General features: G+C 54.4%; 6 protein-coding genes across 6 annotated transcripts; 3 read left to right on the top strand and 3 right to left on the bottom strand.

Annotated features, from left to right (window-relative positions):
- Positions 1–1,489: 1,489 nt before the first annotated feature.
- On the top strand, positions 1,490–2,927 carry GMORB2_6160 (Chitin synthesis regulation, resistance to Congo red; the record flags this gene model as incomplete). The annotated part of the gene is made up of 2 exons (XM_035468130.1): positions 1,490–1,623; positions 2,555–2,927. 2 exons carry the CDS (start codon positions 1,490–1,492, stop codon positions 2,925–2,927), a joined length of 507 nt encoding a protein of 168 aa, XP_035322111.1.
- An 851-nt stretch (positions 2,928–3,778) lies between these two features.
- Positions 3,779–6,121, bottom strand: GMORB2_6159 (uncharacterized protein; the record flags this gene model as incomplete). The annotated part of the gene is made up of 1 exon (XM_035468129.1): positions 3,779–6,121. The coding sequence occupies one exon, from the start codon at positions 6,119–6,121 to the stop codon at positions 3,779–3,781; it is 2,343 nt and encodes a 780-aa protein (XP_035322110.1).
- A 2,617-nt stretch (positions 6,122–8,738) lies between these two features.
- GMORB2_6158 (uncharacterized protein) lies at positions 8,739–10,490 on the top strand (the record flags this gene model as incomplete). The annotated part of the gene is made up of 2 exons (XM_035468128.1): positions 8,739–10,152; positions 10,240–10,490. 2 exons carry the CDS (start codon positions 8,739–8,741, stop codon positions 10,488–10,490), a joined length of 1,665 nt encoding a protein of 554 aa, XP_035322109.1.
- A 1,042-nt stretch (positions 10,491–11,532) lies between these two features.
- On the bottom strand, positions 11,533–12,786 carry GMORB2_6157 (Vaculolar membrane protein; the record flags this gene model as incomplete). The annotated part of the gene is made up of 2 exons (XM_035468127.1): positions 11,533–12,228; positions 12,319–12,786. The coding sequence occupies 2 exons, from the start codon at positions 12,784–12,786 to the stop codon at positions 11,533–11,535; spliced, it is 1,164 nt and encodes a 387-aa protein (XP_035322108.1).
- Positions 12,787–14,232: 1,446 nt separating this feature from the next.
- On the top strand, positions 14,233–15,275 carry GMORB2_6156 (uncharacterized protein; the record flags this gene model as incomplete). Its single annotated transcript, XM_035468126.1, has 2 exons — positions 14,233–14,461; positions 14,626–15,275. The coding sequence occupies 2 exons, from the start codon at positions 14,233–14,235 to the stop codon at positions 15,273–15,275; spliced, it is 879 nt and encodes a 292-aa protein (XP_035322107.1).
- A 1,250-nt stretch (positions 15,276–16,525) lies between these two features.
- GMORB2_6155 (SAM protein) lies at positions 16,526–19,310 on the bottom strand (the record flags this gene model as incomplete). The annotated part of the gene is made up of 2 exons (XM_035468125.1): positions 16,526–18,892; positions 19,062–19,310. The coding sequence occupies 2 exons, from the start codon at positions 19,308–19,310 to the stop codon at positions 16,526–16,528; spliced, it is 2,616 nt and encodes an 871-aa protein (XP_035322106.1).
- Between the last annotated feature and the right edge of the window lie 7,045 nt (positions 19,311–26,355).

Genomic DNA, 26,355 nt, shown 5'->3' with positions numbered 1-26,355 from the left:
GAAAGAAAAAAAAAAACGAGTCAGTCGGCAGAACAGACATCTTCCCTACGACCTGCATAGACAGGCTCGACCGCCTCCACACAGAGAGGCATACCATATTGTATTTCTATGCGTCGGCATTGTGGGATTTCAGCAGGCCGTGAAAAAGGTGCAAGGAGCGAAAACGAGGACTGAACGGCTGGAGTTTGACATTATGGGGGGTTCTATTTTTTTTTTCTTAATTTTGTTCTTCTCCGTCTTTTGTGTTTTTATCTTTTATTTTTCTTCCTCCTCTTTTTTACGTCTTTCCTAATCATCCACCTATTGACCAGCAATCTTCTTCTACTTTCTCTTCTACTTCTTCCTCTTCTTCCCTTCGTACTCTCGCATGTCCTGTGTAGCGAAATATGTCGTCTTCGGTGATGCTAGGAAAGAGATGTCGAGAGGAACGGAGCATGCTGGGCTTGATAGTTACTCTGTCAGGAGAGGTCATTGCTCTCCTGATCAAGTCATGCACACATACGACCTGGGGTCAAATCAGAATCGTATGACGAGTTTTTTCTTCTCTTCTTCTCTTCCCCTTCTCTTCTTTTTTTCTCTTATTCAATTTTTTCTTTGGCCTCTCCTCCCCTCGGGTCAAGGTCAAGGTTTTCCTCAAGTCGTGACTGCGCAAACTCTGTGTACGTGCGGGAAAATCGATGACGAACGACGGAGATGCGCAGACGGCACTCGAACGAATTATGTGGGGAAGGATTCTTTACCGGAGAACGGGTGCTGATGGAAAGTTTTTTTTATATATCATTATTATATATATATTGAATATCTCCACGGAGCGCATGTGCGATGTGACGCGAGTACGATGGTAGGGTTCGATGATGCCTTCTGACAGAGAGTCGTACGAAATCGGTGGCAGTGGCGTGGCGTTGTCAAGGTGGCGTTGGGGAGGGGGAAGAAGGAGCATATGACGGATGACGGCGACGACGACGATGGAATCTTCTCACCCCCCCCCCCCCCCCCCCCTCTATTCTACCTACCAATGAATTTTTTTTTTTTGAATATATTACTATTACTCCGAATGTAAGCCATAAGCCAGGATGGCCTGGAGCCTCTCCTACTAAGTGAGCCACGCATATTCGCATATCGAAGAGTGAGAAGCTCAGATGCCGAGTTCACCTTGTGTGCGAGCAGTAATGTAGGTACACCTTTTTCTCTTTCTTCTTCTCTTCTTCCCTCTGGGTGTCAGCTTAGTAATGATCGTATTAGTAATGATCCAGTCAATCTGTGAGCGGTAATAGAGTATTCATTAATACTGATACGGCCTAATACAGCCTACGAGCTACAGCCTACAGGATGTTCAGAGGACGGAATGTTCAGAGGACGGAATGTTCAGCAGAGCCGACGTGACCTGGACGGTACATGATTTTTACTCATCATACCATCACCCTCCATGGGCCATGAAGGGCCATGGGCCTGCAGAGCCTTTGAACCTGTACGGGAATATCCATAAAAGATGCTGGATGCTGGACAGGATGCCACGAGTCCACACGTAACGATTCCGCGACTCAGCCCAGCCCAGCACAGCCCCCCCCACACACCTCCCTGCAACCTTTGCCTCTGGACTTTGGCGGTCTTGGCTCTGCTGTCGTGACCGTTGACTGACCTGTCGGGAGAAGAGAGGAGGAGGAGGGAGAAAAGAAAAGAGGCGTGATGTAATGACTTGTAAGGTATCCTGACACTAAAATACCTTAAAAAAAAGTTGCCTGCTTCCATTTCTTCCCATCCTCTTCAGCTGGAACCAGCTTATTTCGGTCTCTCCCCCCCCCCCCTTTCTGTCTCAAGTGTCCATAAGCAAAGCTATACATCTTCCGAATCCGGTGGATTACTTCTACTCTTTTTATCTTTCTTTATTATTAAATCTTTTTTTTTTTTAAAAAAAAAATCTTTACTACTCTTTATAATTCTCTACTACCCTTGTTGTCGATATCAGCGTCATTGATAACAACCTTCTGTATCTCTACTCTCTCTCTCTCTCTCTCTCTCTTCTTTCCTCATTTCCTCTCTCCTCGTCATATACATATCTTCTCAAAAGACATCATCCTTTGAAAAAAAAAAAAAAAAAAGAGGCAAGGAAGAAAGCAACCATTTCCCGATAATACAACACTCGGATAGAACGTAACAAACCCCTCCGAAAAAGAAGAGAAAAAGAAGAGAAAAAAAAACCTCCTTCCACAATGGCCGCCATCACGACGATGGACGCCGATAGCGTCGCCAACCTCGAGAAGCGTGCGCGCTGCTTCCTCCGATACGGGAGGCGATACTGCCGCAGCAACTGGTACTACTATGGTCGCTGGGTGCTGACCGGCATCGCCATCCTCGCCTGTCTTTTGTTTCTCCTATGCTGCTGGTATGTTGTCTGATCTACACACACACACACAAGGACGCCCACACACTCTCTCCCCCCCCCCCCCCATATCTCTCTCCCCCAAGTCTGGGAAAGATGAGACGTGGGAGAGAAAGGAGAGAAGAGAAGAGAACGAGAACGAGGCTGACCTGTCGGACGCTGATCGCCGTCCAGCTTCACCGCTCGTCGCCGTCGCCGTCGCGGAAACCAACCGTACTACGGAACGGGCTGGATGGCGCCTCCCCCAAAGTACGGCAACCACGGCAGCGACTACCAGATGAACCCCCAGACGGGCGCCGGCGCCGGCGCCAGCGCGGGAACGTACCCCCCTCCGCCTCAGCCCCCTCCCGCCTACGGACCCCAGTACGGCCACGGCCAGCCGCAGCCTCAGTACCAGTACCAGTACTACGGCCAGCCGCAGCAGGGTCAGCCTCAGCAGTACTCCGGGACCATGCCCGCCTCCGACCAGGCCTACTACGGCCAGCAGCAGCAGTATCACGAGACGGGAGTGCAGCCTCCGGCCAATACGCATCAGCCGGGGAAGTGAGGCCGCCAGCTGGGGCCTCTCTCTCTGGAGTGTGACGACGTGTTAGAGAAGGGAGGTACGGGGGGTGCAAGAGGAATGTGTCATGACTTGTGTGTGTGTTGTGTGTTGTGTGTTGTGTGCGTGTGGTGTGTATGTGCTAGCAGGATATTTGTTTTTTTTTTGGGGGGGGGAGTTGGGCATGTCCGTCTTCTTCCTCTTCTCATTGTTATACCTCTTCATACTGTTACGATTTATTCTATATCCATCCTTCCTCTCTTCATCTTCTCTGCAAATGGCATTGCCAAGCAGGTGAAGAATCTGCCGTAATACGGAGAGAGTATGTGCATCGTGTCGCAGTCCTGGAAACACCCAACCGCCTAAGCCAAGATACGTGGCTACCAAGCACGGAGTTACGGCAGCTGGCAGGAAACCGTAGGGAGAAGAGAGAGGAAGAAGAGAGAGAAGAAAGAAAAAGGCTATGCTAGGCATCGTGGGATACTCCGACAATGGCCTACGATGACGCTGTCCGCTCTCCTGGACGCTCCGATTCGGGACGAGGAGGATCTGAGGTTGGCAAGCTGCTCTCTCACGCCGCGGGGGAGCTGCCTCTCCCCCTCTCATCATCTCGCCCGTCCGCCGCCCCCCGTGGGCATGACCGTCGACGGCCGCGCAAGTACGAGACGCAGCTGGCTTGCGAGGACACGTCTTCGATGCGCTCTGCGGTGGGACCCAAGGATGGGATGGGACGACGGCGAGAAGAGAGGTCGCGGGCCGGCAGATCGACGTCTCCCCTCCGATGAAGGCATCTGCACCGCCGTTCTCGATCTGGACGTCATCTCCCGGGTCATGGTATGATTGATAGTCAGACTGCCTCACGTGCCGTCGCCATCACGCCCCAGCCCGCCTCGACCAATCATCCTGCCGCAGTCGAGAGAGAAGAGGCTCTGCGCGTCGGCGTTATCCTGCTGAATTGCGGGCTGGAGGAACGCCTTCTTCGCCGGCGACGAGTCTTCCCCCCCTTCGGCCTCCATCAGACGTTTCCGCCTATTAGGCGAGATCGCACTGAGGGCGGCTCGGCTCCTGTCCGGTAGGAGAAACGTGGCGCGGTCGAAGTCGATGAGGGTAATCTCTCCATCCGGACCTTGCAACACGTTGGGCCATCGAACGTCGCCGTGAACCACCCCGAGCCTGTGCATCTGACCGAGGATGGAGGTGACCGTATTGGCGACGCCGGCCCTGGACGCCTCGTCGCCTGCTCGGACCTCGGTGCCTCCGTAGGAGAGCAAGATGAACCGGATTATACGCACGTCGAAGTAGTAGTAGAACACCTGGCCCAGTGGCTTGAGATCGACGGAGCCGAGGCACACGGGAATGCCGTGGCCCTGCAGAGGCTGCAGCTTCTGGTAGACGGCCGCTTCCTTCTCCAGCTCTGGCACGCGCCCTCCGGTGACGCCCTTGGCTATGAAGGTGTAGCCGTACCGCAGCAGCGTTATCTGAAACAGGGCACCGCAGGCACCCTCCTTTCCGAGGACCACGACGCCCTCGTCCAGACCCTGAGCGAATTGCCGCCGCAGCAGGTCCATGAACTGAGAGTACGAGACCGGGTGTCTGGCCTGTCTGGCCTGTCCGGCCTCGGGGAGCGTCGTACCGAGGTGCAGCTCCACGTTGGGGCATTTCTGATCCGACAGCTGGCCGCCCACGAGGGACAGGAGGCACGACGGCGTACAGTACTGCCTTCGCCCCTGGTACGTGCTTTCGCCGCCGGTAGGTGCTCGGTCTGACGACGCAGCGGTGCCGTGTCGCTGAGGAGAACCGTCCGGCCGGCCGGCACGATCGCCTTCGGACGCCCCCCCACCGGTGCCTGCTCCCCCTCCGGGCCTGTCGTGTCCATGGCTTCGGAGCACCCGGTCCGACTCCTCGGACGGGGACTGCTGCCGCGGGTTCCGTCTGGTCTTCTTGATCGGTGCCGGCAGCCAGCCTGGGCTGCTCGTAGCACGGCTGTGCTTCCTTCCTCTGGGTGTCGTGGGGTCTGCCCTGGCTTTCTCCTCCTCCTCCTCCTTGACAATCTGGTCTAGGATGAAGCCGAAATCGACTTCCCATTTCTGACATTTTTCCGTCGCGGCCACCCGTTCACTATTTGTATGCTGCCTCGATTGGAGAGCCGTGAGGGTGAATGCGAGAACTTGGCAGATGGCATTGCTGTAGGCAGCATCCCCGTCTACCAGAACCTCGCGTGACGGTTGCGCTAGGTGGTAGTGGAGAACCGCCGGGTCTGCCCAGTCGATCTTTAGAAAGACGATTGCGTCGCCGTTGGTCAGGTAGCTGTATTCCAGCCCAGCCTCTAGCATGTAGTGATATGTCTGTGTGACGGCCGCTGCGGAGAGGAGTTCGGCATAGTGCTTGAACTTGTCGGGGTCGGCCGTGGGTATAGTCTGCTTGTTGACGACCTCGCGAAAGATGTCCATCTGCCGGAGACCCTGCTCGAGGTGTGCCGTGTGCAGCTTATGGGGCGCCTTGTATTCGATGACATACGCGATGTCTCTCTGAGCCGAGTTTCGAAAGACGCAGATCTGGTCCGTCCGTAGCCTCGCGTCTCGCTCTACCGTGTCCCTCTGATCGGTCGGGTCACGGAGGCTGCTTGCGGTCGTCTGGAACTCGACCTGGTCGGGGATGGAGAGGCCGAACCTCGTGGGATGGAAAGCGTTCATCTTGGATAAGATTATGCGCACAGGATCTTCGATGGCGTTGTTCTGGACGAAGACGAGAGATGCTTCGTCCTGTACCCGCCGCATGCTCAGGCGGTGGCCGATGCCCTGGAGGAAATGCAGGCTCTCGAAGAGTCGCCCATCGTCAGGGAGAACCCGGTCGATGAGCCGGATTGTCTCTATCTGCGTCGAGATGAAGCCGGCCCAAGGCACAAGAAGGGTTGGGCAGTGCTTTCGGGCAGGGTTGGTAGTGGGAGCTCTGGTCGTGAGGTAGCCGTCGGTGACAAGTTGGATCTTGGATAAGACATGCTCCTGGCAGGCCGCCAGGTATTCCTCGAGGGTCGTGTTACGGATGAGGCGCCGGGCCTGCTCCCCGTCACGTCGGGCCTGCTCCCCGTCACGTCGGGCCTGCTCCCCGTCACGTCGGGCCTGCTCCTTTTCGCGTCGCTCCTGCTCCTTCTCCTGACGTAGCTGCTCAATTATCCGATGGAGTTCTTCGTTTGTGGACATTGCGTAGCAGTAGAGAAATATCTACGAGGGATGTGGGAACAGCCTTGTCACTCCTTCACGATGATGCTCGGTCCACCTCTTGTCTCGGTTGCGTCAGTCACCTGCCCCCCCCCCCCCCCCCCCCCCGTACAATCGATGACTAATACAACAAACACGTGGGCATCGGAGAGAAACCGATGCAATACGCGCGAGCCTCCTAGAATCCCGTGTCTACCGGACAGAAGAAATACCGTCGTCTGATCAGAGCGATCGATGACATGGTGTGTTCTCGCACGACTTCTGCGGATGGTCGGTCCTATCCTGTGCTGCGCGTAGAAGACGAGGCAGCTCTGAGCAGGCCGATACCCACCGTCGAGGCTGATGATGCAAGGTGTTGTCGGCATACGGAAGCTGACCTGCTGACTGACAGCAGCAGCATTGATCAGGTGATGAGGGTCTTGAGAGGACAGAGAGAGTAATGATACAGAGTCTCAGATGAGTCGGAGGGATCTGCAATTCCTGTCGAGAGGCAGATGCCAGCGTATCGACGGATCACAACACCAGAGTTCCCCCCCCCCCCGCGCGCGTACAGATTACTGATTACAGATTAGTGGTATTGATTACTTCCGTAATAAGGGTGATTTCGTCTTGGGGGGTGGGTGGTGGGTGGTGTCGGTCTGTCGTAACCTGGTATATGATGTATATACCCATGCCGGCATGGACTCATAGAAGCGAGTAGAAGTGCATACTGTGTGCGTCTGACTCTTTAGAGAGGAGAGGAGAGGGAGAGAAGCCACCGAGCCGTCAATCTGCGTAGTACAGAGTACAGATGGACAGGTCTACCTGCATACGGATCACATACATGCACGGAGTGAGTGATGTATTGTCGATACTCGTAATGGTAGGAGATCGGGGCTTCATTCGTGAAACCACCCAAGTCTGTCGGACTGCATGGGAGACGAGAGACGACGTATGACCGGCTGTCATAGGCCCACCTGAGCAATCAGGCCTAGAGTCTTTGCTCGGTGGCACGGCGGTTCAGTCCAGCACGAATGAACGTTCACGTGACCATCCGAAATGCCTCATCTCGGAAGCGACCATGGCACGATGCCGACAAGAGCTGCTGCTGCAGGTACAGATTGCAAGCGTCGATGATGGACCCCCCCCCCTCTTCATCATTCTCCCATGAAATTTTTCTGTATATCCTCTACAGATTACAGATTACACCATGCCGCTCGTAATTTCCATCTCATCTCGCACGTGGGAAGGAGGGAAGACTCGGCATAGACAGGAAGTAGCCGTACAGGATTACAGTCATGTCTTGCTATTCATGGTCCCTCCCTAGGGATGTGCGTATCGATACCGTATTACATTGTATCGTTTACATTGTATCGTTTACATCGTATCATCAGACAGACTCCTAGAGGCTAGAGTCTGAGTCTAACCCCTGGAGGGGAAGGGAAGAGAAAAAGAGGAGATGCTTCCATATTAACTATCCACCATCCCATCCACTCTCCCCCCTCCCGTCATCCACTTTCTCACCACTAGGGCCCTCCTGCTCTTTTTGTCTTTTCTAGATTTTCTGTCTCTCATCCTGTCTCTCCTTTCTTTTTTTCTTTTTTTCTCTTTCTCCCTCCCCCCCCCAATCTATACACCCTGCGGTGCTTGCGCCGGTCATTCATTATTTTTGGTCATTGTCTGCTGCACTTCCGTCTCTTTTTTTTTTTCTTTTCCCCCTCTCCGCATCTCTTCGATAGAGACGAGAATACGATGCGCCTATCCATTCTCCCGACAGAATACGAACAAGAACGCATCCTTACCCTCTTCTGCTTTATGTAACGTACGACTGCTCGACCATCGCTTGCGACAGCCTCTCCCCAAAGCTCTGGGACGAAGAAAGAAAAAAAAAGAAAAGAAAGAGCACACGTCAACAAGAAGAGACTCGCTCCGTGTCTGGGAATAGTGAGAGACTAGGAGAGTCAAGACCCCCCCTTACGACTACCCCCTTACGACTACATCCCTAGTATTCGCTCTCGCATTCAGCACAACGCGCCCCTCCTCCCCCCCCCCCCCCCCCTGTCTACTCTGGATTCGTACCGTTTCATCCGGTCTGGGCATTCTTTTTGGGTTACCGAACCTGATCGACCATCCCCTGCTCTTCCCCGACATCCTATATTCTCCCTCCAATACACGACAACGACCACGACGATTGAGACGAACCGCACACTTTGCATCCTTCTTCTTCTTCATCCATTCTTCCCTGTTCTCCGTCGACATCCTTCCGTGTTCTCCTATCTGACGGGCCTACCTCTCTACATGGGTTCGAGTCGAGAACTGAGCCACGGCGACGAAAACAAGAGGTTCCAGACCGCCACGCGTCTCGCGTTTCATCTGCCGAATCCTATCCGACCAATTCCTTCCCTTTCTTTTTCTTCCTTCTCTTTATCCTCTTCGACTCACCAGAGAAGGTATTGACCGACGAGGAAACGAACGAGGGGCACAACCCCCGAAGAGAAGAGGAAAAGGAGGAGAAGCAGGGAATCAGAGTCGTCCGGCAAGAGTGGGAAGCAGAGGAAAAGGGAGGAGAAGAGAGGAGAGGGAAAAGACCGCAAGCATCATGCCTTCCATCTCCGTCGCCATGGCTCGGACCCTGCAGCCCAGCACTTGGGAGCAGGCCAAGGCGGTGCTGACCAGGAGCCTGCTGGCCGCGTCGTCGTCGCGCAGGAGCATCATCGACGACGCCGAGTCCTCGGCCACGGACGTCAAGACGGCCTTCTCCAGCTGGGACAACTGCATGGCGACCGACTACTGCAAGTGGCCCGCCATCGCCGTCATGGTCGTGGGCGGGCTCATCCTGCTCAGCGTGCTGTGGTGCGTGGCCCGGTGCTGCTGCTGCGCCAAGTCGTGCTGCTGCAGCTGCTTCTCCTGCCTCAAGTGCTGCGGCAACTGCTGCGGCTGCTGCGACCCCCCCGGCAGCCGCGGCCGCAACAAGCAGTACCTCCAGGAGCCCTACATGCCCCCGCACCAGGGGTACCGCACCGAGCCGGCCATGCAGGCCCCCTCGTACGGCATCACCTCGACCGCGCCCCAGTACGCCGAGTTCGACGTGCCCCGCAGCGGGAACAAGGGCGGCGGCGCCGGCGGCGAGGACTCCCTCCCGTCCATGCCCAGCTGGGAGGGCGCCAGCTCCAAGAAGATCGAGATCGAGGACGGCGCCGTGGAGCTCGACAACCTCGAGAAGAAGCCGGCCGCGTCCGAGAAGCCGCCCCTCAGCCCGGGCGCCCCCTCCAACGCCGGCCGGCAGACACCCACCCTCCCCGTCATGATGGGCAGCGGAGCCGCCGTCGCATCCGCATCCGCAGCCTACGGCAACCCCAGCGGCAGCAGCGCGGACCCCTACGCCGCCCCTTCGTACCGCCACCAGGATCCCTACGCCGCCCAGCCAGCCGGCGGCTTCGGCATGTACGGCGCCGCCAACAACATGAACGGCATCAACAGGGTCAACAACACCCCCTCCTCCTACGACCAGCCCTACGGCCCGCCCGCCGGCCGACAACCCTACGGCAACCAGCAGCCCTACGGCGGCCAGCAGCCCTACGACGCCCAGGCTCACAGCCACTACGATCAGGGCTACGGCCCGCCCGCCGGCCAGCAGCCCTACGGCAACCAGCAGCCCTACGGCAGCCAGGCCTACGACGCCCAGGGCAACGACACCTACAACAGCAACAACAACTACAACAACTACAACAACGAGTACGGCGCGCCGGCCGACCCCTACCGCCACACCACGTCCCCCGGGCCCGGACCCGCCATGGCCGCCCTCTCGGGTTACGGCATGGCCCGCCAGGGCAACGTGTCCCAGGACCCGTACGCACCGCCGCGCGTCGGCAGCCCCCGCGTGGCCAGCCCCGGTCCCGGTCCGGGCGGGAGCTACCGAGGCTACGGCGCCGGCCCCGGCACACCCGCCACGCGCGGCACGGCCGACCGATCTCTCAGCAATAGCAGTCCCGCACCGCCCTACGGTATGGACCCCCGCATGAGGAACTCACCCGGTCCGGACAGACAATCTCCCCGTCCCCTGATGAACAGCCGAGGCGCCGCGCCGACATCCCCCTCCTCCCCGCTGGGCGGCCACCTAGAACGGGAGGGCTCCCCCATCGTCAACACCGGCGGCTTCGACTTCACCTCTGGCTTCTCCAGGCCGCAGACGAGCGACTCGGAGAATGCGCCACCCCCGTCCGGAGCCAACCCGTTCGCCACGCCGCCTGGCCCACCTGCTGCTGCCGCTGCCTCTGCTGCCTCCAGCGCTCCCACACCGGCCGTCCTCGCTCCAGGATCGGGGGCCGCTTCGAATGAGAGTTATCCTGGTTACAAACCATACAGAGCTTAGTACATGTCTCTCTCTCTCTCTCTCTCTTTTCATGTATTAATCTTCCCTTGATCAATTTCTTTTCTTTTCTTCTCTTCTTTTGCTTTTTGTTTCCCACATTTTATTCCGTCATTTCTCTTTTTTTTTTTGACACATTGGGTTATTTTTTTTAAAAAAAATATCATGGCGTTGGGGAGTTTTGAGCGGTGCAACATATAGAAATGACACCTCTTTTTTTCTTTTCTTCTGATCTTTTTTTTTTCTTCACTTGGAAAAAAAAATTCCTCACTTGACAAAGATTCCATGTATATATATATTTCATGCATTGTATTGAAAAGTTCATCTCCAACATTTACCATAGAGTGAAGTGTCTAGAATAAATCTCTACGTTGCTATAGCGTGTCGACACATGAATCAGTCTAATGACGGGTATCCTATCAACATTGGCATGTATGTTTTACTGTTGTAGCTGAACCACTACTTTGCTCATCATGTAGTGTCTGGTGTAATAGAATGGGTAACCACATCACCACCGGTAAAGTATTCAGCTATTCTTTATCAAAGCACACACAGTAAAGCACAAATCACAGAAAGCTACTCATATGCCAGGCACTCGACAAAATGTATTGAATGCATTTCCAAGGTTAGGATTGACAAGTACAATACAGTTATGTACTGATAGGAACGAGTTGTTGACAGGCCATTGGTATAGGATAGTGACATGAAAGTGAATCGCCCAAAACGCCGACAACTCATGGAAGAGATGAAGAGATATTTTGAAGAAGAAAAGGGGGGGAGAAAAAGAAGAAACGAGTGCTTGAACAGTTCTGCGCCGTACAATCCCAAAGTCAAATGTATCCAAAACAAACAGAAAGAAAAAGTTGGTGTGTGTGTGTGTGTGTGAAAATGGGAGTCGCTGCTGTCTCCGATAGTCAAGACAGGTAGAAAGGGAAAAAAAAAAGACGAACAAAAAAAAACCAAGGGTGGCTGTAGCGCTTAGACAGGATATAAGACAGGATAATATAAAGAGAACGAGCAAGAGAAACAGACAGCGCACTGATAATTAGCTCTTGGTCAGACTAGAAGTGCCGACACTGCCGATGACGGTGCCCGCATCGCCATCCTTGGCAGGGTCGTACTCTGCCGAGCTGCCGCGTCGCTTCTGACTGTCATTGTTGGCACGTTGGTTCCCCTGGCCCTTCTTCTTCATCCTCTTATCGTCGTCGGAATCCTGACCGTCTCCGTTGTCGTCGTCCGGGTCGTCGTTGTCGCTGCTGGTGACGAGCTCCTCTCCCCGATCGGCTTCGTCGTCGTCGCGGTTGCGATGGTGGTGGTGGCGACGGTCGCCGCTGTCACTCTCATCCGGATCCTCGGTGGGCAGACGTTCGTGATGGTCGGCGCTGCCGGGCTCCTTGATGAAGGAGTCGATGATGTAGTACTGCATGGCGTTCATGATGAGGGGGAATATCATCATGACGAAGGCGATCTGGAGCCTCTCGTTGCCTTCGGTCCAGCTGAGCGCCCAGTCACCAATCTCGGATATCCAGGGCAGGACGAGGAAGATGATGAGGACGCAGACCTTCATGCCGAAGAGGCCGACGAAGTAGATGAGCGACTGCTTCAGCCACCACCACGCGCTGGGGGGCTGACCGTAGTAGCCTGACTGGATGGACTCGCGAGGCGTGCCGAAGGGTGTGCGGGCCACGAGGCCGGTCGTGATCTTGAGGAGGATGATGAGGATTGGGATGCCAACGGTGGTCTACGTCCCTATCAGCATATCCGACATCTATACGCGGAGCAGGTACACGGGCAGCGGGGGCAGCGGGGCAGAGGGGCAGAGGAGACTCACGTCTATGGCGAGGTTGAGGATGTAGAAGGAGCAAGGGTTGGGGACGTACCCGTCCTCGCGACGGGCCATGAGCTCGTCGCCGGCGCTCCTGGGGTCCATCTTGATGGCGAAGCGTCCGCTGGTGAGCATGGACATGAAGATGTTGGCGATATGCACTAGGACGGAGCCAAAGACCTGCTTTGACGCGTCAAAGAACCAAATCTTGACGGGGCGCTGCGGCCTCTCCCTCCACCTCTTGAACACGAGCGATAGTAGTGCCAGGGATCCCAGGGCGGCCTGCACGAAGAGGGAGAAGGGCCCCATGAGTCGGCAGTCGCCCTGGCTTCCCGGAGGTCCCACCGGGGGACCACCACCACCACCATCACCGGGAGGCGCGTCGGGAGGGGGATGCGGGTGTCCCATGGACGGCGGCGGCGGAGCAGTCATGGCCACGGCGGACCGTACGATGAACGAGGCGAGACTGTCCATTCTGTTGCTGTGTGGTTCGGTAGTATGTATATGAGATGCGTTCGATCGGTCTAAGTGGCGAGTCGGTCGAGTTGCCGGCGCAGATGCGATGGATGCAGGTTCAGAGGAGACGAAAGAAAAAGAAAAGGGCTTCTTGTTTTTCCTCCCTTCTCGCGTTTGTTTTTATTTCCAGAAAGGCATTAGGAGATTGTGCTGGGTTCCTCTTCCTTCCCTCTCTTCTGGAACCTGACTTGGCTTATTGTTTCAGATCGTTTGGCGAGAGAAGAATGTATGAGGAGAGACCCCGAGAGAGTGGGGGGGGGGGAGGCGAGGCGGTACGTGCGTATGTCGTCGTGTCAGGAAGAATGGAGAGAAAAAGAGGTTGGTCTCAGTGCGGTGGTGAAAGAGAAGGACAAAGAAGAAGGAATGGACGAGTTGTTCCTCTATCAAGCGATGCGTGTGTGCGTAAGTGTGTGTAGAGAGGGGGGGGAGAAGGAAAGAGAGAGGGGAGAGAGAGAAGAGACGGAGGAGAAAGATGTGGAAGTGCCCTGTGACAGTTAAAACCTGTGACGAGTTGACGATGCACTTTAAAGCCAAATACTCGTATTACCTACCGCCTGTATTTGAGTGCCAAGCGCTGGCCCTGCAGTGGGGGAAACGAGGTTTAGACAGGCAGGGGCAGTGTAAGTACAGGTAGTAGGACCACTACCAACAATCATCGTACGGACGAGTACAGGTACAAGTACAGGCAGTAGTACCCGTTACAGCTACTGCTAGGCAGCTGGGGGGGGAGACGGCGGAGGTCCCCCCCCAAGCCCCCCCAAGCTTCTCGAGCTGTCGCTGATTGGTCACCTCGGCTCCTCCTTACAGGTACATGTACGGAGTACAGTGGCTGTAACATGGGGTGGTCCGTCCCGGTCGCAACCTGACAGCCTAGCCAGGCATCCTGTCAGCGATGAGGAATAACGAAAACAAGAAAATATATTGATAGCAAGCATTAACAGATTAAGAATTTTGAGAGAGAAAAAAAAAGAAAGAAAAAAAACACATTTCCACGTATTTCATGATTATATATATATATATATATATATCTCTGCAAGTACTATTACTACTCTGTTCATCCTCGTCAATACAGGACGTACCCTGACCATCTGGTCGCTACGTATCATCTGATGGCTTGATACGGTGGACGCAACCACGGAAAGGGACCACATCCTCTCTGTACCTCGAATCTCAGGCCACCAGAAATCCACCTTCGTTTTGTTAACAAAGAAAAAAAATGTTCGGGGAAATAAGAGCTTCTCAACCACGGGAACCCACGGACGACGAACGCGACAACGACGCCATCGCCAATTCCCCCTTTCCCGCCCCCTCCGTCCCGACCACCATCCTTTCTTCTTCTCCGTTCTTCTCACCGCTCTATCCTCTCGCTGCAGAGACGATCCTCTTCCCATACATGCCGACGCCATGATCCGCCCACGTCTAAGGGTACCCCGTGTGGGTGTCGTGACCACCAGCAGCAGCAGCAGCAACATATCCTTCTTGGGCTCCAGGAGGGCTCTTCACAACGTGCCCAGGCTGCGACACGACTTTTCTGAGAATGGTGTTCCCAACCTGATGTCTCCCGGCGGATTCTCGATCGCCTGGTCAGACTACATGACTCTTGCGACGGAGAAGTTGAATGCCTTGACAGCCGGTATGATGTTTTCCCCCCTTTTACCGCAATGTACACTTTTTTTTTTGGCAATATGTCACCATATCGTATCATACTGTACCCATATCCATGCCCACGTCCCAAGAGGGGGAGAGAAAAGGCTGACGAGAGCAAAAAAAAATTAATTAAAAAAAACCCCCCACCAGGAACTGAACTCGAAAACAAGGATACAAAGACGATAACGCTGATGACGGCGCGCGAGCCCAACCAAGCCCCCGTCTTCAACTGGGCCTCTATGGCGCACAACAACCACTTCTTCTTCGACGGCCTGACGCCCGCGCCCACGCCCATCCCGGACGTCCTCCGCCGTGAGCTGGAAGCCTCCTTCTCCTCCATGGAGACTCTGAAGCGGGAGTTCATCGTGACCGCGTCCGCCATGTTCGGCCCGGGCTTCGTGTGGCTCGTCCGCGCCGGGCCGGGCGACTACCGCCTCCTGCCCACCTATCTGGCCGGCTCGCCCTATCCTGGCGCCCACTGGCGCACCCAGTCTACCGACATGAACACCGTCGGCGCCGGCGGCTCCGCCCGCGCCCACTTCCGCAACCAGCTCTTCGGCGCCAAGCAGCGCACCGGCGAGCTCCCCCCGGGCGGCATCGACCTCGAACCCCTACTGTGCCTCAACACCTGGGAGCACGCCTGGCTCCTCGACTGGGGCGTCGGAGCCGGAGGCGTCGGCGGGAAGCTCGCCTATGCTGAGTCCTGGTGGGAGGTCATCGACTGGGAGGCTGTTGCCCAGAAGGCCGGTGTGCTCCGTCCAGCTTTCAAGGATGCTGCTGCCTCTGCTTCTGCTGCTTAGTAATTACCCTGGATGACCTTGTTCCTTTGGCTACTGAGGCCATTGGTATCTTTTTCTGTACAATGATATGAGAAAAAAAAGTAGGGGAAAGTGGGGGGGGGGGGAGAGGTGGGACAGAGAGGATAATTTTGTCCGCCTTTGTAACAATAGTGTCTACGGTCTGGTCTGCATATACAGGCGCAAAACAACAAAACATACGAATCAATTTTTAATCTATTTATTTTTTGGTCCGTAAATCAGCTACGGTCCTCTCATATTCCCTATATCTTGATCTTGATTGATATATCATGATTTCCTGATTTGATTATGTGTCAAGCTCGTTCACTTACATGTCAGATCGCACGCCAGCGTAAACATGTTGGACGTGGTCGCTGTCTGGCTCGTCCTCCTCCCCTCACACACCTTCAATTACCGATTCATGCCGCCAAAAGAGACATGTCTTGATGGCTCAGTTGGTTAGAGCGTTGGTCTCATAAACTTCTGTTGTGATTCAATCCTTAGATTGGGCTATCCAAAGGTCGTGAGTTCGAACCTCACTCAGGACATACTTTTTTGCTTCTTTTTCTGATACTCTTCACCCCAATCTTTTTCTCCCCCTCTCAATATTGATCTTCCCCCCTCACCCCTCTTCTCTTTTTATATAATTATAAGTCTTTCTGATAATCGGCAGTTTTATCCGTTCCCAACGTCTAATAATAATACTGATAAATGCGCAGACTGAAAACTTTGGATGACCTAGAACAACATCTGATAGTACACAACACAACATGCACGACGATACATCAGAGCAAATAGAAAAGTGGGATATGACAGTATTTAGATTTTTATTCAACGATTCCCTTTGGTACAATTTGACCAGCAGTGATGCAGTATACTATATAATAATAATAAAAATACCCAAGACGTGTGGGGGAGGTCGACCAGCCGGCTCACCCCGAGACGCAAACAAAAGAGTATCCTAATCAAAGATTTAAACCCGAATGAAGATAGAAGGGAAGAAAACATATAAAATCCCAACTGGTATAAGTGTGCTATTATGGGGTAAGAGTATCCCAAAATCCAAAACAGTCATTCCATCATGCCATTGCTCGAAAGGAGAGTTGCGGAGAAAGAAAATACAATCAAGGAGTGAGGTGTGGGTATATGATCCTGCAACAAAGGAGAGTCTTCAGGAGAATAGAGCAGAAGAAGAAGAAAAAGGAGGGATAGAAGGCGTGTGGAGGAGTGAGGTCGAACGGATAGAAGGAAGTCTAAATCATATTCCCGTTGACGCTGACCTCGAATCCCTCACCCTTTTGCTTGAGAGCCTTGGCGAGCATGAGCTCGCGCATCCAGTCGATGCGGTCATCACGGCTCTTGACGGCAAAGTGATGAGTCTTGCCCGTGCCGTTGACACCCTCCACCTGGATAGAGGACGACGACTGCGTGGCAGGGCTGGCGCTCTCACGCTTGCGTAGGCGGGACGTGGTGGTGTTGCCACCTTGGCCGTTGGATCCCTTCTCCTGCGGAATGAGCTGGAACTGAAAGGCACCGACAGGGTCGCTTCTGTCACGGAGGTGTGTGGAAGATGAGTTGCGCATAGCCTTGAAAGCGGCAGAGAGCTTGGATGATGAGGCCAAGCTGGAGCAGGCAATGGCGTAATCATCAATGTCGACGTACTCGAGGGTGCGGTCGACGCGGTTCTTGTCTTTGTGCATGTTGAGCCTCGTACCCTTGAGGGTAAAGTAGCCATCCTCCCACTCGTGGCGGAGAAGCTTGGCCTTGCGTCGCTTCATGGGGCCCTGATGCGTGACACCGTTGATGTTGACCGTCGTCGACGAGCCTGACGAGCCGTCATTCATGGAGGGCAGAGGCGGGATGGCCATCTCAAAGTTGGTGCGCTCAACGGGTGACCAGGGGTAGACGCCGCGCGGAGGCGCGCGCTGAGGCTGACTCAGGAGCTGCGGTGACGTCCTGCGCGCATCTTCTGGCGACGTCGTCTGCGGCCTGGCGTGCTCCTCCACAGAGGGCATGCCGGGGGTGCGGGCCAGGCGCGAGGGAGCACGGGGTGCGGGCGTCGTGCTCAGGGGAATGCTCCTGGACGCCGCGATGTCGGCGTGGTAGTAGTAGTTCATGCTGGGCGGCACCGACTGGGATGCGTCGCGCGCGACAGGACCGATAGGCACGGCCGTCACGGGAACGTCCACCTCGGAGAAGGGGGTCCCATAGCGGTCAGGGCTAGCCTGCGGTTTCTTGGCAGACGGGGGAGTGTCCAGTTCGGGGGAGCGCGCGTCCGCCCTAGCCATCTGCTGGTAGCTGGCACGACGGTGCTGCTGCTGCTGCTGCTGCTGCTGCTGCTGGCGTATCGGCATGGTCGAGGCCCTGGGAAGGGCCGAGTTGGTAACCGCCTGCGACGTGTTCGTTCCCGGGATGGCCAGCCTGGGAAGACGGCGCAGGCCCTGGTGAGGCTGCTGCGAATAAGGGGCATCGGGCTGCTCAAAGGGAGGCGTAGGGGGGAACTCGTTGGCGCCGTGGTCCTGGAACTGAAGGAAGCGGATGACGTTGTCCTGGGGGTCCCTGTTCTGGACGGAGCGGAGGTTGTTCTCCTTGAGGTACTGCATAGGACCGGGCATGTTTCCGGGGCCCATGATGTCCGAAGAGGCGACGACCGAAGGTTCGGCGTCGGACATGGGCCGGAAGGGCTCGTCGGGGTTGATGGCCCTGGCCGTCTCGGGGTTACCCGCGTCGCCGGCGATGAGGACGGTGCCCCCGTTGTTGTTGGTGATGTCGAGGCCGGGGTTCATCTGCTTGAACTGCTCGATCAGGCGGACCTGCTTCCTCCACTTGGAGCACTTGATGCCCTTGGAGCATATGTGGGGCTTGGGGATGACCTGTTCGATACCAATGATGGACACCGACTCGCCCGGGGTGATGGCGTTGGCCTCGTGGGAGCCGTGGGAGGTAGAGCTGGCCGAAGACTTCTTGCGCGTCCGCCTGTGGGCGCTGGAGGACCGCGAAGGGCCGCGGTTGTGGCGTCGTTCCTCCGATCGCGCCTCGCGGCTGGGAGCCTCCTCGATCGGCGTGGGTGCCCGGGGAGAGGCGGCATGGCTGTCGCGCAGGACCTGGATCTGGTTCCACACCCTTATGCGAATGCCAAAGGACGAGATGCCGAGCTCGCGGAGGTCCTCGAACTTGAGCGTCGAGAGGATGGGGCCGTTGATGTCGTTCTCGATGAAGCGAGCGGCGACGGAGGGCTCGAGGCCTGCTTCGAGCATGGACTGAGCCACCATCTCAGGCGTCCACATGACCAGCTGCGCGACATCGAGCTCGGCAGAGCTGAATTGAAAGGGGGTGTTACATTGAGAGGGCAGGTCCGGTACGGGAGGCTGCAGTTCGGACTGGTACCACAGGTCGGGGAGATCCCGAGGAGTCTTGGGTGTGATGGGAGAGAGAGTCAGGGTGATGTCGCCGTCAGCCGAGACCTGCTCAGCCGAGTTGCGGAACAGGTGAGGGCCCCGAGGGCCCTCGACCTGGCGTTTTGCCGTCGACGTGTACTGCGTCTGATTGACATCTTGGCTTGACCTGGGGGTGATGGCCTCCTCAAACGAAGATAGAGTTGTGATACTAGGCTGTCCCGACTATTGTACGAGAGTTAGCCACAAGAAACCCGATGGTGTACCGACGGAGTGGGTATGTGTGTGTTGGCTGACGGCTGACGCCGGTAAGACCACACGCCACACGGCGGTCCCGCTGGTAGCCCAAATCTTATAATCAAACAGAGAAACAATGAGGATAGTGTGCACGTACCGACTGCAGACTAACCCGGGGCGAGTTATCCTCTGGCTCACTGAAAGTTTCCTCATCCCAATCTGTGTCGACGAACTCGGTGGCTACCGAGACTGGACGCAGGTCTTGGGCTTCATTCCTGAGGCTGAAGAAGGTGTCGCGAGGAGCGGGCTTCTGCCTCATCTCCTGGTAGGTCCAGCGCTGGCCGGACTGATAGTGTCGTGTCTCCTGATAGCTGCTGTCAGCCGGCGAACTGAGGAGTAGAGACATTGCTGTTGCTTTGCAGAGAGAACTCACCATTCCCACTAACCAGCAGGGTGGGACTTTTACGTGGTCAGATGCTTCTGATGCTTGGGGTATGCCGCATATATAAGTGCGTGCTGGTGTATCAAGGTCTCTCCCTCTCTCTTGCCAGAGTGTTTCCAGGTATCGTCTCTGAAACGAAGGAGAAAATGAAATAAAAATGAAGAAAAATGAAATAAAAAACACGACGATGACTATGACGATGAAGATGGTTTCTTTTCCGATGCTGCGAAGCCGTAGTAGATTTGATTGTCTAGAGGAGGAGATGGTAATGAGAAGAGAAAAAGAAGAAGATCAGTAGAGAGGGAGACACCAAAGTTGGAGGAGTAGGATGAAAAAAGAGCCGTCCGGCGGCTAGCAGACGTTTTGTATAGGTGGGTGTTTCGAAACAGGCTGTGCTGCGGGTGTGAGGGAGGTGTGTGTTCTCGTACTCCTACACCTCTAGCCAAGACGGGAGGAGGGGAGAGACCGAGCCGGGGTGTAGGAGCGGACGAGGTGATCGGGGAGGGGACCAAGCTACTGCTGTCGACCTCGACGAGTGCTTTTCCCTCTTCCCATGCATATGCATGTTGCATACAGCATACAGGTGGATAAGATGGAGGGGGGGGGGGTCTTGGCCAGTGCCGTAGTACCAAGGACAGGGGTCTCATCTCTTTCTTTTTCCCTCCCATATACAGAAGTGCGTACAGCGTACAGGAGCTCTCGTGCGGGGCGGACAGGCAATTCATCGGTACTCGGAGCTAAAACAGTTCTCGTACGAAAGCATCATCCCGTAGCTATAACGTCGGGGTGGTGGTCTTTCATCGCGTTACTCTCTTTTCACGTACCCGCACGTCGTCATCGGCGGGACTGTGCATAGCGACTGGCATTGTGGCAGTGATAGCTCACACGGCCATCTATGAGGACCCTTGGTCGATAGCATTCCAGTCGGCGATAAAGCTCTTACACGGCAATGAGGCCATGCTTTGGAGACAGGGGAGAGAAAGCAGCAGGAAGACTGGGAGTGTGGGTGATGACTGGTTCGAGCCCGAAGAACGTCGATGCAGCAACCATCAGGGTAATGTGATTCGTGGCGTCTTGCTCATGCCCACTGTCTGTCGACCAAATATAGATGCTGCTAATATTTTCTAAGCGCCGGGCATGGTTATTGGAAATTTGTACTTGAGAGTACTTTGTTCTAGTCGTAGAGCAGTATTATGGGGTGGTGGTGGTCATGTACAGGTTACTACCAATACCCAACCAAAAAAAAAAAAGAGAGAGAGAAGAGGTGGAGAAGTTGGTCGAGCCGATGGGTGGTGTGGGGGGGGGGGGGGGGGGGGGGGGGGGGGGGGGGGGGGGGAGGAGGAAGAGGAAGAGGAAGAGGGGTGTGTATGTATGAATGAGTGCATGTCAGGAAAAAGGGCACACACACTGTGAGAGAGAGATCTAGCCAAGATGGGCAGATGGGAAAGTGCGCGCCATGCGCCGTTTAAACATGTTACCCATGACGGAATAGAGGAGGAGGAGGAGCAGATTAAAGACGAAGCCTCCAATTGTCCTTCTCTCTCGGAAAGTTTCTGTACATGATAGGACTAGCATTATAATACTAGTATCAGTACGTACAGACATGTACATGTGCAGGTTATATATAAATATAAAGCCTCTGCTATCCGTAGACCACGGGACTCGTCACCAAATAAAATAAGAGCATCAGGTGACTGAGAGTCCTCCGTCTCCAATCTCTTCAAAGCGAATTCTCTGACGCTCTATTCGCTCGGGCATATCCAATAGCTGTGCGTTGCACCAGGTTGGGCAGTCTATTGGTCCAAATGGAGATGATGCCTTGCGGGGTTTCTTTTCGGCCGTCATGGGAACAAAATCCGTGATGGGACCATGATACTCGGTAATACTCCGCATAGGAGGGAGGGGGTGCCTGTAATGATCCGTTGACGATGCCAATTATTGCCAGTGATACGGAGTACGGGTACATCGTAGATAATATATATATTAGCGTACGAGCATTGCAGGAAATCCCTGCCCATCTATCACGTGTGCGGGAACCTCTGGCGTTGCGGCCGACGACGAGAAGAGGTACGATGGGAATAGTACTCGCACATGCAATATTACTGCCAACATGTAGCAAACACTATCCACGTAATATATCTATATATCTTACAGGTTTTACAGCATCGATAGCAGCGTATTGGCCTTGACGGCATACGGTATACAAAATATGCTGAATGTCTAAACATGACTACTCGTTGCATACCGCTCGTACATCGCAGCAGCAGAATATTGATATTGAATGAAAGATGAAAGCAAGCCCCTAAAGCAGCAAAAGAAGAAGAAAAAGAACTCAACCCCCCCCCTCCCCCCCAAAAAAAAGAAGCACAGAACGAATGCTTTGCAGAAGCTCCCGTGCACCAAGATCGATAATAACACTTGCTAGTACGAGCAGGCTAGCGGATAGTAGCATTCGTCTTTGTCTTAGACTCTTAAGTGCTGCTGCTCCCATTGTCCTCACCGACATAGAGTGCACGCATATGTCACCACCCGCCGCCCAAAGGATTAGTGATACGGATTTACAATTGACATGTACACTCCGTAACGTGAACTCGATACACTAGTAGACGACGATAGCTGCTTCGTGTGAAGAGAGAAGCGAGGCAATTTCTGCATGGCCTAATCGTCATAATATCGTCTCGCGTGGTTGAATAACTTGGGCAGCGAGGATGTGTGTCACTGGCTTTCCCCATCAGAGACCAGGGGTCGAGGATGAAGAGAGAGAGAGAGAGAACTGGACTAGTAGACTTACAGGTTGCAACTTGCAGGCATTACAGATTACTATAGAGGAAATCAATCAATCACATAATTCCGTGTCCAAGATGACCGGGGTCGAACAAGCTAATTGCCTTTTGAACTTTGAGGATCATCGGCCGACCTTGCTCCACGCATGCAACCAATGATTCTTGGCTGGGGATTTCGCTAATATACCCCCCTCCCCCCCCCCAGTCACAGTGCGGTGAAATCGTGCCCCATCTTGACGCATAACTCCGTTCTCTCTCTCTCACTCTCTCTCTCTCTTTACCTTCTCCACCCGCTTTCTCGCTGTTAACGTTGACTCAGAGGAGCGGAGGGGGGAGAGAAGAAGAAAAAAAAAACCCACATACCCTCAATTCGGATCGGCTTCTGCTCTCCTCTCAACCGTTTGCCTTCTCAACGGCCCTATGGAATACGGGAAAGTATTACGACTGACGAGTTACGGCTGGTACATTTTCATGTCTCGGGTACGAGCAGCGGTGTGCAATACACTCTCCCGTTCTCTCTCCCTCTCTCTCCTGCAATGGAAAACTCTCGAATGGGAGTCGAGACCCGTTCCCGACCATCTACCTTTTCTTTCTTTGTTTCTTTTTTTTTTTTTAAAAAAAAAGAAAGGAAAAAGAAGAGAGATACGGGAGGGAGGTAATATTCCCGTACGTCGTGTAAGCCGTTACCACGAGTTCTATAGCGTGCCCGTAGTAATACTGGTTCCCCATATTTCCCAACATTTGACTCCTCATGACGTATTCACACGAGGTTCGCATAATAATTGATAACACACTGCACACATGGGCATCTGCACATCTCTCGACAGGTCGTATACTTGTCGTTTGTGGGAATCTAGAGGAGGAAGAAAGAAAGGGAAGGAGAAGAGAAGTCATCCGGAGTGAAGAAGACTTGCTCCACGCACTAGATCTGAAGCCAAAGGAGGGTCGCATAGACAGATGGCTTACGCTGTTGATGACTCGACATAGCATGATGACTTGGGGGAGTCAGCGAGTATTGTAGCGAGAATCGAGCACGCTTGTCTGCTATGTCGAGCAAGTACATGTATGTTCATGCGTGATTGAGCGAGTGTGTGGCAGAAGGCAGTTAATCTATTTCTGCATCGTAAAAAAATCTGGAGAAAAGCCCCCCCTCCCCCTCGTCGTGATGATACTGTGCATCCATCATAAACTTTCGGCACTCTTGAAGACCACCCGTACAGAACCTTGCTTTGTGATGAGAACCAAGTTTTGGGAATGTCACTTCTTCCAGACATTCCGTCCAAGTACAGTCAAGACCGGGGGGGGGGGTTGGAGATTGTATACGTGTGATGATGGATTGATTGAAGTCTGCCCGAGCACACCATCACCACCGCATGGCCAAGCTGAACAAAATGAGACCGTCACATCGTAGACCATGGATTAACCTGTATTGATAAACGAGAACAAGAGCGTGGATGTGTCTGATCCGGGGGTTCCAGCGGGTTGGACAGACTACATCTCGGGAACTCGTGGCATCTCTTCTTTTCTCTGCTGCGTGGGAAACCCAAGACATCGGCTATCTCTTTTCCCCACGCCGCACGCTTGCAGCAGGGAAGAAAAAAAAAGTGCGAGGGTGAGACAGTGGTTACCATTTCGGAAGAGATTGGAGAGAGGAGAGGGGAGAGGAGTTGCATCCTTCCATGCTACTACCACATCAAGGCCGTCACGCTTTCTTCATGTTTTATTCAGAAACAGACGAAATAAGAGAAGAGGGGGGGGGAAGTGACCAGTCAGAATTTCTGTACGAGTGTAAACACCGAACGGGGGGGCGGGGGGACCAAAGGGAAGATGGGTTTTTGTCTTTCCAATAGGTAATATCATATCACGACCCTGGTCTTAATATCTGTAATCTGTCCTCGGCAGAAAACAATCGCAGACCGGTCTTAAAGGCTTGCTGTGCCGTTCTCAAGACTCAATTTTTTTTTTTTTTGGTTGATCTCAATCGCCATTCAATCCCCCCCCTGCTCCAGGCCAGCACAGCCACTTGGAATAGGAGCCGTCCGGGCCGGTGCAAGATTCTGGCAGTGCTACTGCTACTAGTGCCTAGATTGCACTGCTGCAAGTCTGCAGCTGCTAATTCCAGCCCTCGAGTTCCTGTTTTGTTTCCTCCTACGGAGCGATATTTTAATTTAAGAGAAGAAGCGATGAGCTTGCCTGCAGCGATCCCTACCCCGACCGACGCCAATGTACTATGTATGCATGATCCGCGCGGCGCGGATGAAGGCTGGCCCGGACTGCGGCGACCGGGGTACCGGGGACAACGGGATCAAGGGGGAGGGGCGCCCGCCCTTGCCCCAGGGCTGAAAGATTGGCAAACGGTCTAGGGCAGGCAATTGAGAGACGAGCCCGGCATGGTATTCTGCAATGCTACACAAACAATTGAGCAATTGAGCATAGCTTACAATGTACGGAGCAGCACTCCGTCAAAACGACTGGCATCAGGTACCGGAGTAGGACGAATCTGCCCCCCCCCCCCCCAATGTAACGCGATTGTCCATGAGCTGTCTGCACCTTGACGCCACCAGAGTGGGAAGGGAAAGAGGAGACTGTATCAGTATCGTACTCTTCCGATCGACGAGAACATCTTGGAAAGGGGGATTGAGAGCACTAGCATAGCAACAGCGAAGGGGGGAGATTTGGTACCCCTCCCTCCTTCTCCCGTTCAATTTTTTTTTTCATCACATAATGTGATGAGACGGCTGTGGATGGGAGTGACCGATACGGCGTGGACTTGATTACTAGGAGTTACGGGCCGGTTCGGGTATCTTGGGAACTGCCATCGTTACCTGAGCTGCTAGTATTCAACTAGCAGCGGTATTGCCAGCAGGAGAAGAGAAAACCTGACGTTATCACGACAAAAGTTTCCTCCTTGCTTGGATGGTGTGGAGGGATCCGGAGACGAGAGGAGGGGGGGGGGACGAAAGAATGGAGAGAGGCCCGACCCGTGGGGCCGCAGTTCAATATCGTGCACAAGTGCGATGCACAAGAGCGATGCACAAGCGTAATGCACAGGTACGAGCATGCATTATAGGTAGGTTGTTTTGAAGGCTGGGGGCGGGGGAGGGGGAGGAGGTGAGCAGGGTCAACTCTGCTACTACCAGATAGGAAAGATGGAAAGATGGTATTACGGAGCAGTACATCATATACTGCAGGTATGTGTTGAGGGAATCTGGGCAAAAATAAAAATAGAAACTGGACTAATTAGCCCAGAATAGAGCAGGTAGGAACGTGAATGGTGAGCTGCGCAGAGATGGTCGGTCCGTGAACCAACTACCACTGCAAAGCCGCTGCAACCCTACGCTAGACAGGTATGGATGGGAGCTGAGCTGGTAGCAGTCAGAGCACTGGCATGACATGACCGACGTAGCGTATGTGGGCTAAATTTGGCACTGATGACGGTCCATGGGCGTGTGGGACCGCGACACAAGTCGAGGAGGAGAGTAGGGAGAGGGAGATCTCGGGACAGGACATGGTCAGATGCATCTCGGGAGAGTAGCACGTATGCGCATCTCGAACGGGGCTTACATGTTGGTTCTGTTTCTCTCGAATATCTACGGCTCTACGTACCGCACCGTGCACGTGCCGCCATCGTGAGGTCATTTCTGCCATCACTTGCTGGCAGGATGAAGACAGACACATCGCAGCAGAAACCTCGACGAGACCACGATAGAGCGGTGGAGATGGAGAGGGAGAGGAAACGACGACTCCTCCGGTTCTCGACAAGACGAAGACAGGCAGAACGGCTCGAGTGGCCATTACGACCGACGAGCGGGCATCACGTGTGGACATCCGGAAAGACATGGGGTAATACTGGGTTGAGAGAGAGTAGAGGCCCCGGGAAGGAAGGAAGTAATAATAATCATCATAATCAGCAGTACATACATGTATTACGAGGGTGACTCGTAGCTGACGGGCACATGCCATTGGGTGAAGCGGGAGAGGACTTTGGGCCCTGAGAGCAGACTAAGGGTCTTCCCACCCCACCCCAAACCCCTGTCATCACCCAAATGGCACAGCAGCCAATAGAGGTTGACTATGGCACTGTCAACAGCCGAAGCCATCCCTGCTTTTCCGTGAGGGCGCTAACAGGGTGAGTCAACCAACCGAGCAATATGGACGTGGACGTGGGCGGGCATCTCTGGCGGGCATCTCTGGCGGGCCAGCAGCCTACTGGCAGTGGCAGCCTA

Source organism: Geosmithia morbida (assembly GCF_012550715.1).
Source record: "Geosmithia morbida isolate 1262 chromosome Unknown scaffold_5, whole genome shotgun sequence".
Classification (NCBI taxonomy): domain Eukaryota; kingdom Fungi; phylum Ascomycota; class Sordariomycetes; order Hypocreales; family Bionectriaceae; genus Geosmithia; species Geosmithia morbida.
This window is presented reverse-complemented; position numbering and strand designations above follow the sequence as displayed.